Genomic DNA, 12,899 nt, shown 5'->3' with positions numbered 1-12,899 from the left:
CCAAGAAGGCAGAGGTGCAGTGGAGGAAAGCGCAAGGGGCGGTGTATGAGTACGGGGAGAAGGCTAGTCGGATGTTGGCACACCAGCTTCGGAAGTGGGAGGCAGCGAGGGAGATTGGGGCAGTTAGGGATAAAGGGGGAAACACGGTGCGGAGTTCACTGGGAATAAATGGGGTATTTAGAGACTTTTATGAGGGGCTGTATAGGTCTGAGCCCCCGACGGAGGAGGGGGGGGGGGGGGGGGGGGGGATGTCGATTTTTGGATCGACTGAGGTTCCCGAGGGTGGAGGAGCAGGTGGCTGGGCTTGGGGCACCAGGAGGGCTGGAGGAGCTGACTAAGGGGCTGGGGAGTACGCAGGCGGGGAAGGCACCGGGGCCAGATGGGTTCCCAATGGAATTTTACCAGAAGTACATGGACCTGGTGTGCCCTCTATTAGTGAGGACTTTCAATGAGGCGAGGGAGAGGGGGGCCCTACCCCCGACGGTGTCCAGGGCGCTGATCTTGAAGCGGGACAAGGACCCATTACAGTGTGGGTTGTATAGGCCAATCTCTTTCCTCAACATGGACATGAAGCTGTTAGCGAAGGTGTTATTTACCAGAATTGAGGACTGTGTCCTGGGGGTGATTCACGAGGACCAGGCGGGTTTTGTTAAGGAAAGGCAGCTGAATACCAATGTGCGGAGGCTCCTTAACGTAATCATGATGCCTACATTGGAGGGGGAGGTGGAAATAGTGGCGGCAATGGACGCGGAGGTTTCGATAGGGTGGAGTGGGGTTACCTCTGGGAAGTGTTGAGGTGGTTTGGGTTCGGGGAGGGGTTAATTTGTTGGGTTCGGCTAATTTACGAAGCCCCGGTGGCGAGTGTGGCCACGAATCGGAGGAGGTCGGAATACTTTTGGCTGTACCGGGGGACGAGGCAGGGGTGCCCCCTATCCGCCTTGCTATTTGCATTGGTAATTGAGCCTTTGGCTGTGGCTCGAAGGGAGTCCAGGAACTGGAGGGGGCTGGTCCCGGGGGGGCTGGGCTGCCAATGTGGCGATGATACGCAAGTGGGTAATAGAGGGGGAGGGGGCGGCGTGGAAGAGGCTGGAGATGGCGTCCTGTGTGGGCACAAATCTGGGAGCGCTGGTGACAGCACTGCTGCCACTCCCACCAACTAGGTACACGTGCCTGGTGGTGGCGGCGACTTTGAAAATTTGGGGGCAGTGGGAGCGCCACAGGGGCGAGGTAGAGGCTTTGGTTTGGTCCCCGATCCGGGAGAACCATCGGTTCGTCCCAGGGAGAATGGATGGAGGGTTCCTGAGCTGGCACAGGGCAGGAATTAGAAGGATGGGGGACCTGTTTTTAGATGGGACGTTTGCGAGCCTTGGGACGCTGGTGGAAAAATTCAGGCTTCCCCCCGGAAATGCCTTCAGGTACATGCAGGTAAGGGCGTTTGGAAGACGGCAGGTGAGGGAGTTCCCGCTGCTTCCAGCACTCAGGATCCAGGATAGGGTGCCCTCGGGGGTGTGGGTTGGAGATGGCAGGGTCTCGGCGATCTACCAGGAGATGCAGGAGGAGGAGGAGACCTCGGTGGAGGAGCTGAAGGGTAAAGGAGGAGGAGGAGCTTGGGGAGGAGATAGACGAGGGTACGTGGGCGGACGCCCTGGGTAGGGTTAATTCTTCCTCCTCTTGCGCCAGGCTTAGCCTGATACAATTTAAGGTTCTTCACAGAGCGCATATGACAGGGGTGAGGCTGAGCAGGTTCTTTGGAGTGGAAGACAGGTGTGGGAGGTGCTCGGGGTGCCCAGCAAATCATACCCATATGTTCTGGGCGTGCCCGGCACTGGATGGGTTTTGCGAGGACGATGTCTACGGTGGTGAACACCCAGGTTAAGCCGAGCTGGTGGTTAGCACTATTTGGGGTATCGGACAAGCCGGGAGTGCAGGAGGCGAAAGAGGCCGGTATTCTGGCCTTTGTGTCCCTGGTAGCCCGGCGGAGGATTCTGCCACAGTGGAAGGATGCGAGGCCCCCGAGCGTGGAAGCCTGAATCAGCGACATGGCAGGGTTCATTAAATTGGAGGGGGTAAAATTTGTCTTGAGTGGGTCTGTGCAAGGGTTCTTCAGGCAGTGGCAACCGTTCCTAGACTTTCTAGCGGGGCGTTAGGAGGTGGTCAGCAGCAGCAGCAACCCGGGGTGGGGAGGGGGGGGGGGGGGGGATGTACTTTGTGGTTTCTACTGTGTTTATTGTTGCTTAATGGGGGGTTTGTATATTGGGGGAATTCGTGATGTAGTTGTAAGATGTTTATTTATGTGTTCTTTGTTTTTCTTTTTTCTGTAAGGGGCGGGTTTGTTGAAAATATGTTAAAATTTAAATAAAAATATTTCGGGGGAAAAGGAAGTCAAGTGCAAATGAAATATTCAGGGAAGCAGTATTACCTGAAGCGGTATTACCTGAAGCGGTATTACCTGAAGCGGTATTACCTGAAGCGGTATTACCTGAAGCGGTATTACCTGAAGCGTGAAAAAGGGAAAGGAGAAAGCATATTGTGGGGTCAACTCGAAAAGCATCTTACATTTGATGTGGCTATTCTTTTGGGGCCTGAGATTACCATAAATCATAGATGAAAAATGATAAATGGAGACTACATTAAATATAAAATGGTCACATAATTGAAGATAAAAGGAAAACTGCAATCTTGAAATAATTAATTGTCCAAAGTAAAAATGCAACAAGCAACAGATTCAGGATCCAGCAAAGAGATGTTTATTTCAGAACCATATATACATATACAGTACCTGAAACACAGACTACTTCAATTCAATTAAATAGTACAAGATCGACAAATCAACAACATTGGATGCAACATATTTCCTACAGATTTCACTGCTGTTCTATATTTTGGGAAATTGCCCGTCTGCTGCAATGATTGAGGCGGAGATGAAGAGTTGTTCACATTTAAGAGAACAGGTTAATATATACAAAGAAATGCAACCGAGGTTGTGACTCCAATTAGCTGGGGTTACTCAATAAACCCCAGTGATCGCCCAATGCCTTTTGCAATCTCCCTTAGCAACAGGTACCGAAACTACCAAATAAGCAGTTTCAAACACACATTAGACATAACAGCACAGAAAAGCAAGTACAATGGATATATTTCTTTAAATATAGGTCTGTAACTTTTACATCTTTTCATTATATTCGGTGTGCCTGAAGACAGGAGGTCTGAAGCACAACATTTAGTCCAGGAACTTGCGGTTTTGATTGGCACCGAACAAAGCCACTCGGATATCCGGCATCATCTGAGAGACGGATAACACATTAATGTTAGTATTGCACAGAGGTACTTTACAATCAGCACAAGCATATTCTAATGTGCTCATCTCCATCTGAAATACCTTTAGGTGGCTCAGTATCAACCCACACAAACCAGGAATTCACCAGGCGCACATTGCCCACACGGTCACATTTATGATGGTAGGCAGTCATGCTCCAACCCATGTGCTACGAAATATCTCATTAGGACCTCAGAGTCACACGCTCACTCACTCTTGCACTTGTGCAAGTGGATAGCAATCAGAAGTAGGAACCCCAGTTAATTTTACTTTTCAGAACAGGGGCTCAAATGTTTTCACTGCAACTTTAGTAGAGATCTGTTGACTGGGAACAAACTAGTGGGGAACTTACTAGTTTGTGTTGCTCAACATATTACTCAGTCAGTTAGCCCACCAAAGTACTAATGCTGCATTGCATATCCTACACAAAAAAGGGACGAGCAGGGTGAGCAACTATTTCAAGCAAACGTTTGTCATTGCATTACCAGCCTAACAATCGCTTCATTTTCATTACAGCTTCGTGAACAATTTGCTTACCTGCTGTGCAATAAGGTCCAAGCGACTCTCCAAGGTATTAGAAACCTTTATTTTTCCAGTAGAATTATACATCTCAACACCTCCAGCACTGTTCAAAGAGAAAAGAAACATTAAAATTCTTGGCTTTTCTAAAACTGAAAGGTCCCTCCAGCCTATATCAGCTAATTAGTGACAAAAACAGAAGATACAGCATGTGGCAGATCAGTTAGCCCAACATCTGTTCTCAGGAAATTACTAGTCTATAATTAAGCATAATAAATAATTACAGAAAACATAAACCTTCCTGTAAAAAGGCACGGACTTTGCATCGGACTGTATTCCAATTGAGATTACACTCTGCTGTCAGTAGGTCACAAACGTCCTCGACAGGCTGACCAGTTTCAACTTCCAGTAGCTGTAATGGAGTATTCTCTTACTGAGCAGCATTACATCCGGAAGCTAAAATCCTGTTCAGAGCAGGAATACAACTTGCACCATACCGATCTAGGATTTGGAATCCAACAACCACTGGGTCGATGGAACATTAACACGACTGATTCCTGGGTTGACTTGTTTATCTCCGACGAAAGGTTGGGCCTGCATATCCATTCGAAGAATGAGGTGATTTTATTGATACATCGACGTTTCTGAGGGTGCTTGACAGGGTGGATACGGAGAGAATATTCCCCTCATGGTAGACTAGAACTAGGGGACACAGTTAAAAAATAGGGCGCCGACTTCCGGTAGCGACTATGAAGGAGTAAGTCACACATTTGGTGGCTCCCGCTCGGGTCGGACTTTTGGACCTTTTCCCCTGATTTTTCACCGGACTTGATTTGGAAAATTGATGATAGAGGCAATTGTGTACTGAATTCCCACATCAGCACATGGAGAGGCAGACTAGAAGTGCTCGTAAAGGCAGAAACAGACAAACAGAGAAGGCTTGGGATGAAGCTGCAGCAGGGGAAAGCATGACGGAGGACCGGAGTCCTGGCTTGTCGACCCAGCGGTCAACAGAGCAGCTGATGCAATTTATCCAGGAGGGCTTTGCCAAACAGACGCAGGAATGCTTGGACCCGATTAAAGAATCAATCGCTGGCTGGAACTTAGACTGGATGCCCAAGATCAAGTGATCCAGAAAGTAGAGAAGGCACAGGCCGAGCAGTTGGAACATCAAACTGCGGTGGAGCTGGAGGTGGGGATGCTGAGAGACCAGCAGAAAAGGCTCCTGGAGAAGGTGGAGGTCCTAGAGAATAAGTCCCGCCGGCAGAACTTGAGAATCGTCGGGCTCCTGGAGGGGTCCAAAGGAGCGGACGCTGGGGCATTCATAGTGGGCATGTTCGAGAAGCTGCTGGTGGATGGGGCATTCTCCTGACCCTTGGAGGTGGACAGGGCTCACAGAACGCTCGCGAGGAAGCAGCGAATTGGAAATCCACCCCCCCCCCCCCCGGAGGGCAATGGTGGTGAGATTCCACAGATATTTGGACAAGGAGTGTATTCGACAGTGGGCCAAGCGGACACGGAGCTGTAAGTGGGACAACAGTATCCTGCGGATCTATCAGGACCAGAGTGTGGAGGTGGCCAGGAGAAGAGCGGGGTTCAACCAGATAAGGCCGACCCTTTTTAAGAAAAAGGTGAAGTTCGGACTGCTGTATCCGGCCCGTCTCTGGGGCACGTATGAGGAGCGATATTTTTATTTTGAGTCGCCCGAGGAAGCGCTGGACTTTGCAAAAAGGAAAGGACTGGTGGCGGATTGAGGACTTGGTACTTTGCGGCAACATTCACGTTTAAAAATGTTTCTTGTTCTTTTTGTTTTGTGGACGCTATTTGTAATGCCTTCTGTATTGACTTGGGGCCAGTTGCAGAGCTGAGTGAGTTAAAGTTTACATTTGCACTGATGGGCGAGGGAGGTGTGTTTGTTAGATGCTGGAACCTCTGCTTGATCTTTTCTTTGTTTTGCGTTTTTTTTGTCAGGCAATTGTGTTGGGTGTTTTTCATTTGAATGTGTGTGTATGAGCCGGGGGGGGGGGGGGGGGGGGGCAACAATAGGTGGGAGAATGTCTGGTGCCAGGGGCTGGGGCCACCAAGCTAGCTGGGCGGGCTAGCTCACGGAAGGGCAGTGGGGGGGTGAGCAGATGTTAGGCTTATCGAAGGGGTCGATTTACATGGTGCTGTTATTGGGGGGGGGGGGGGAAAGAGGGGGAAAATGTTCTGCTGACGAGGGAGGGACTTTTGCTGAGGGATAGAGGGGTCAGGGGCAGAGGCTGCCTGAGGGCAGGCTGGTGGAGGCGTGGGGTGGAGACTGGCATAAGAAAGGTGATGGCTGATCGGCGAAGGGGAGGGTGAAGGAGTTCGCCTTCTACTCACACGTGCATAAAGTGTACTCCCGGATTGATTTCTTTATTTTGAGCAGGGCCTTACTGGCTGGGGTGGTGGACACAGGGTACTCGGCGATCACAATCTCAGACCATGCTCCGCACTGGGTTGACCTGCAGGTTAGTAAAGACAGTAACCAGCGTCCGCACTGGAGGGTAGATGTGGGACGTTTAGCTGACGAAGTGTGTGGGGTGGCTGAGGAAATGTATTCAGAACTACGTGGATGTGGCTTCCGGGTGCGGCGATGACCAGCTAAGTCGCACGTTTCGGCAGTTCCCGGTGGAACGGACTTTTGGGCTCTTAATAAGAGCCCCAACGGCAATTTTAACGGCTAGAAGCACTGTGCAGTAAACCAGAAGGGAATCCCCCCTGGAAACGGATGGAAAAAGGAGAGGGAAGTGGCCAGATTGCAGTGGATCCTTTGGAGCAGCGGCAAGGAAGGCAAGCAAGAACCAAGATGGCGACGGAAGGTGGCAGTTTAACATGGGGCCCTGAACAACAAGAGTTTTTGAAATGTTGCGTGGAAGAACTTAAAAAGGAGATGAAGAAGGAGCTGTTGGCCCCGATATTACAGGCGATCGAAGGGCTAAAGGATGAGCAAAAGACCCAGGAGCGGGAGCTTCGGGTCGTGAAGGCAAAGGCTGCCGAGAACGAGGACGATATACAGGGCCTGGTGGTGAAGACGGAGATGCACGAGGCACACCATAAACGATGTGTGGAAAGACTGGAGGTGCTGGAGAATAACGCGAGGAGGAATAATTTAAGGATTCTTGGTCTTCCTGAAGGTGCAGAAGGAGCAGACGTCGGGGCATATGTGAGCACGATGCTGCACTCCTTAATGGGAGCGGAGGCCCCGGTGGGTCCGCTGGAGGTGGAGGGAGCATACCGAATGATGGCGCGAGGACCGAGAGCAGGAGAAATTCCTAGAGCCAGTGGTGAGATTCCTCCGTTTTAAGGACAGAGAGATGGTCCTTAGATGGGCAAAGAAAACTTGGAGCAGTAGGTGGGAGAACGCGGTGATCCGCGTATATCAAGACTGGAGTGCGGAGGTGGCGAGAAGGAGGGCGAGCTTTAATCGGGCCAAGGCGGTGCTTCACAAAAAGATGATAAAATTTGGAATGCTGCAACCGGCAAGACTGTGGATCACATATCAAGGGAGGCACCACTACTTTGAGACGGCGGATGAGGCGTGGACTTTTATTGTGGAAGAAAAACTGGAATAAGCGGGTTATTAAAAAAGAACGTTTGAAACAAAGAGGTGGGGCGAGTATGGGGGGCGAAGAGGGGGGAAAAAGGGGGGGGAAAAGATGAGTTTTATGTTATTAATCCTGCAATGCGGTAACTTTTCTCTCTTCCACAGGTGGTGGTGGAGGGAGGAAGGGAGGTGGAGGAGATGGGGCGTTGGCCATGGGGGGGCGGGGCCAAAAGGGAAGCGCGGGCTTTGTTCCCGCGCTATGATAATCATGGCGGGAATAGGGAAGCAGGAAGAGGGGGCGTCGCACGGTGCGAGCCGAGGTCACGGGGGGAAGCCGAGGTCGGCCAGAGTTTGCCGACTTCTGGGAGCAACATGGGGGGTGTAACTACGCTAGTGGGGGATCTAGCGGGGGGTGGGGGGGGGGGGGGTGGGAGGGGGGAGTTACTGGGTTGCTGCTGCTGGGGAGAGGGGGGAGCCGGAATGGGGTGGGGTGGGGGGGGGGCACCGCCTGGGGGGGACACAGCTCCGTGGGAACCGGGTGAGGAGCTGGAAAAAGGGGATGGCTAATCGACAAGGGGGGGGGGGTAAAAAGCCCCCCAACCCGGTTGATCACGTGGAATGTGAGAGGGCTGAACGGGCCAATAAAGAGGGCACGAGTACTCGCACACCTTAAGAAACTTAAGGCAGACGTGGTTATGTTACAAGAGACGCACTTGAAACTTATAGACCAGGTTAGACTACGCAAAGGATGGGTGGGGCAGGTGTTTCATTCGGGGCTAGATGTGAAAAACAGGGGGGTGGCTATACTAGTGGGGAAGCGGGTTATGTTTGAGGCAAAGACCATAGTGGCGGATAGCAGGGACAGATAAGTGATGGTGAGTGGCAAATTACAGGGGGAGGCGGTGGTCTTGGTAAACGGATATGCCCCGAACTGGGATGATGCCAATTTTATGAGGCGCATGCTAGGACGCATCCCGGACCTAGAGGTGGGAAAGTTGGTAATGGGGGGAGATTTTAATACGGTGCTGGAACCAGGGCTGGACAGATCGAGGTCCAGGACTGGAAGGAGGCCGGCTGCAGCCAAGGTGCTTAAAGATTTTATGGAGCAGATGGGAGGAGTAGACCCGTGGAGATTTAGTAGACCTAGGAGTAAGGAGTTTTCGTTTTTCTCCTATGTCCACAAAGTTTATTCGCGAATAGACTTTTTTGTTTTGGGAAGGGCGTTGATCCCGAAGGTGAGTGGGACGGAGTATACGGCTATAGCCATTTCGGATCACGCTCCACATTGGGTAGACTTGGAGATAGGGGAGGAAACAGAAGGGCGTCCACCCTGGAGAATGGATATGGGACTAATGGCAGATGAAGGGGTGTGTCTAAGGGTGAGGGGGTGCATTGAAAAGTACTTGGAACTCCATGATAACGGGGAGGTCCAGGTGGGAGTGGTCTGGGAGGCGCTGAAGGCAGTGGTTAGAGGGGAGCTGATATCAATAAGGGCACATAAAGGAAAGCAGGAGAGTAGGGAACGGGAGCGGTTGCTGCAAGAACTTCTGAGGGTGGACAGGCAATATGCGGAGGCACCGAAGGAGGGACTGTACAGGGAAAGGCAAAGGTTACACGTAGAATTTGACTTGCTGACAACGGGTACTGCAGAAGCACAGTGGAGGAAGGCACAGGGTGTACAGTACGAGTATGAGGAGAAGGCGAGCAGGTTGCTGGCCCATCAATTGAGGAAAAGGGGAGCAGCGAGGGAAATAGGGGGAGTGAGGGATGAGGAAGGAGAGATAGAGCGGGGAGCGGAGAGAGTGAATGGAGTGTTCAAGGCATTCTATAAAAGATTATACGAAGCTCAGCCCCCGGATGGGAAGGAGAGAATGATGTGCTTCCTGGACCGGCTGGAATTTCCTAAGGTGGAGGAGCAGGAGAGGGTGGGACTGGGAGCACAGATCGAGATAGAGGAAGTAGTGAAAGGAATTAGGAGTATGCAGGCGGGGAAGGCTCCGGGACCGGATGGATTTCCAGTTGAATTTTATAGGAAATATGTGGACTTGCTTGCCCCGATACTGATGAGAACCGTTAATGAGGCGAAGGAAAGGGGACAGCTGCCCCCGACTATGTCAGAGGCAACAATATCGCTTCTCCTAAAGAAGGAAAAAGACCCGCTGCAATGCGGGTCCTATAGACCTATTTCCCTCCTAAATGTAGACGCTAAGATTCTGGCCAAGGTAATGGCAATGAGGATAGAGGATTGTGTCCCGGGGGTAGTCCATGAGGACCAAACTGGGTTTGTGAAGGGGAGACAGCTGAATACGAATATACGGAGGCTGCTAGGGGTAATGATGATGCCCCCACCAGAGGGGGAAGCGGAGATAGTGGTGGCGATGGATGCCGAGAAAGCATTTGATCGAGTGGAGTGGGATTATTTGTGGGAGGTGTTGAGGAGATTTGGCTTTGGAGATGAGTATATTAGATGGGTACAGCTGCTGTATAGGGCCCCGATGGCGAGCGTGGTCACGAATGGACGGGGGTCTGCGTATTTTCGGCTCCATAAGGGGACGAGGCAGGGATGTCCTCTGTCCCCATTATTGTTTGCACTGGCGATTGAGCCCCTGGCAAGAGCATTGAGGGGTTCCAGGAAGTGGAGGGGAGTACTCAGGGGAGGAGAAGAACACCGGGTATCTCTGTATGCGGACGATTTGTTGTTGTATGTGGCGGACCCGGCGGAGGGGATGCCAGAGATAATGCAGATACTTGGGGAGTTTGGAGAATTTTCAGGATATAAGCTGAACATGGGGAAAAGTGAGCTGTTTGTGGTGCATTCAGGGGAGCAGAGCAGAGAAATAGAGGACTTACCGCTGAGGAAGGTAACAAGGGACTTTCGCTACTTGGGGATCCAGATAGCCAAGAATTGGGGTACATTGCATAGGTTAAACTTAACGCGGTTGGTGGAACAGATGGAGGAGGACTTCAAGAGATGGGACATGGTATCCCTGTCACTGGCAGGGAGGGTACAAGCGGTGAAAATGGTGGTCCTCCCGAGATTCCGGTTTGTGTTTCAGTGCCTCCCGGTGGTGATCACGAAGGCTTTTTTCAAAAGGATTGAGAAGAGTATCATGAGTTTTGCGTGGGCCGGGAAGACCCCGAGAGTGAGGAAGGGATTTTTGCAGCGTAGTAGGGATAGGGGGGGGCTGGCGCTACCGAACCTGAGTGAGTACTACTGAGCCGCCAACATCTCAATGGTATGTAAGTGGATGGGAGAAGAGGAGGGAGCGGCGTGGAAGAGATTGGAGAAGGCATCCTGTAGGGGGACTTGCCTACAAGCCATGGTGACGGCGCCGTTGCCGTTCTCACCGAAGAAATACACCACAAGCCCGGTGGTGGTGGCTACTCTGAAAATTTGGGGGCAATGGAGACGGCATAGGGGAAAGACGGGAGCCTCGGTGTGGTCCCCGATAAGAAATAATCATAGGTTTGCTCCGGGGAGAATGGATGGGGGATTTGGAACATGGCAAAGAGCAGGAGTAACACAATTGAGAGATCTGTTTGTAGATGGGACGTTTGCAAGTCTGGGAGCGCTGACCGAAAAATATGGGTTGCCCCAAGGGAATGCATTCCGGTATATGCAACTGAGGGCTTTTACGAGGCAACAGGTGAGGGAATTCCCGCAGCTCCCGACGCAGGAGGTCCAGGACAGAGTGATCTCAAAGACATGGGTGGGGGACGGTAAGGTGTCAGACATATATAGGGAGATGAGAGACGAGGGGGAGATTATGGTAGACAAGCTGAAAGGGAAATGGGAAGAGGAGCTGGGGGAGGAGATTGAGGAGGGGCTGTGGGCTGATGCCCTAAGTAGGGTAAACTCATCGACCTCGTGTGCCAGGCTAGGCCTGATACAATTTAAGGTGTTACACAGGGCGCATATGACTGGAACACGGCTTAGCAAATTTTTTGGAGTAGTGGATAGGTGTGCGAGATGCTCAAAAAGCTCAGCGAATCACACCCACATGTTCTGGTCATGTCCGGCACTACAGGGGTTTTGGGTGGGGGTGACAAAGGTGCTTTCGAAGGTAGTGGGGGTCCAGGTCGAACCAAGCTGGGGGTTGGCTATATTTGGGGTTGCAGAAGAGCCGGGAGTGCAGGAGGCGAGAGAGGCTGATGTTTTGGCCTTTGCGTCCCTAGTAGCCCGGCGCAGGATACTGTTGATGTGGAAGGAAGCCAAACCCCCGGGCGTGGAGACCTGGATAAAGGACACGGCAGGGTTTATAAAGCTGGAACGGATTAAGTTCGTCCCAAGGGGATCGGCTCAAGGGTTCACCAGGCGGTGGCAACCGTTCGCCGAATACCTCACAGAAAGATAGAGGGAATGGAAAAGAAGAAGACAGCAGCAGCAGCCCGGGGTGGGGTGGGGGGGGGGGGGGGGGGGGGGGGGGGGGAAGGAGGAAAGAGGAAGAGGAGGAACCAGAGGGATTCCCAGAGATGTTAATATATAAGTATAATATGTATAGGTTGTTGTTATAGATAATTGTATATTAGACTGTTAAATATTCTCCAAAAATATGTTTTATCTGGGACAAGGCAGTTGCCATTTAGTTTTGTTTGTATTTTTGTTTATATATTATTTATTTCTTGTTTATAAAACTGGCCATTGTTATTTATATTGTTATATTACTGTGTAAAGGATACACAATGTACTGTGATGGTTGGCCAAAATTTTCAATAAAATTTTTTTTTTTTTTTTTTTTTTATAAAAAGAACTACGTGGATGTCAACAACACGGGTAACATTTCAGCAGCGGTGGGCTGGGAGGCATTGAAGGCGGTGGTTAGAAGGGAGCTGATCTCGATACCCGCTCACAGGGAGAAGGTAGACAGGGCAGAGACGGACCGACTGGCAAAGGAGATAATACAGGTCGACAGGAGGTATGCGGAGAACCCAGAGGCAGGGCTTTTAAGGGAACGGCGGAGGCTACAGGCAGAGTTCAGCTTGTTAACCCCAGGGAGGGCGGTAGAGCAGCTGAGAAAGGAGAGGGGGGGGGGGGGGGGGGGGGGGCAATTTATGGGCATGGAGAGAAGGCGAGCAGAATACTTGCACAGCAGCTTAGAAAGAGGGCGGCAGCTATGGAGATAAGGAAAGTAAAGGATAAGGACAGGAGGCCGGTTGGAGACTCAGCAGGGGTGAATAAGGCGTTCAAGGAGTTTTATAGTAGGCTGTACGGGTCAGAGCCCCCAACTCGACCGGAGGAGATGAGGCACTTATTAGGGGGGCTGAATTTCCCGAAGGTGGAGGAAGTCTGGGGGCCCCGATCAGGATGGAAGAGATAGCAGAGGGTCTGAAGGCCATGCAGTCGGGTAAAGCCCCGGGGCCGGACAGGTACCCAGTGGAGTTTGATAAAAAGTTCTCTAGGATATTGGGGCCGCTGTTTTGAGGACATTCAATGAGGCAAGGGAGCATGGGGTGCTGCCCCCGACGATGTCACAGGCCACGATTTCACTGATCCTG

At 51.4% G+C, this 12,899-nt stretch overlaps 1 protein-coding gene across 1 annotated transcript in view; it reads right to left on the bottom strand.

Moving 5' to 3' along the window:
* Positions 1–2,724: 2,724 nt before the first annotated feature.
* The window catches only part of LOC140396577 (V-type proton ATPase subunit E 1-like), a 44,492-nt gene continuing 34,317 nt past the window's right edge, over positions 2,725–12,899 (bottom strand). Inside the window, exons 8-9 of the mRNA XM_072485355.1 lie at positions 3,854–3,941; positions 2,725–3,283 (exon numbers count right to left, since the gene is read on the bottom strand). Coding sequence (XP_072341456.1) covers positions 3,221–3,283; positions 3,854–3,941 — 151 coding nt within the window. The 3' untranslated portion in view covers positions 2,725–3,220. The remainder of the gene's footprint in view (positions 3,284–3,853; positions 3,942–12,899) is intronic.

The sequence above is a fragment of the Scyliorhinus torazame genome, chromosome 19 (genome assembly GCF_047496885.1).
Source record: "Scyliorhinus torazame isolate Kashiwa2021f chromosome 19, sScyTor2.1, whole genome shotgun sequence".
Taxonomy (NCBI): domain Eukaryota; kingdom Metazoa; phylum Chordata; class Chondrichthyes; order Carcharhiniformes; family Scyliorhinidae; genus Scyliorhinus; species Scyliorhinus torazame.
Note: the sequence above shows the minus strand (reverse complement) of the source record. Positions and strands in the feature narration are given on the sequence as shown.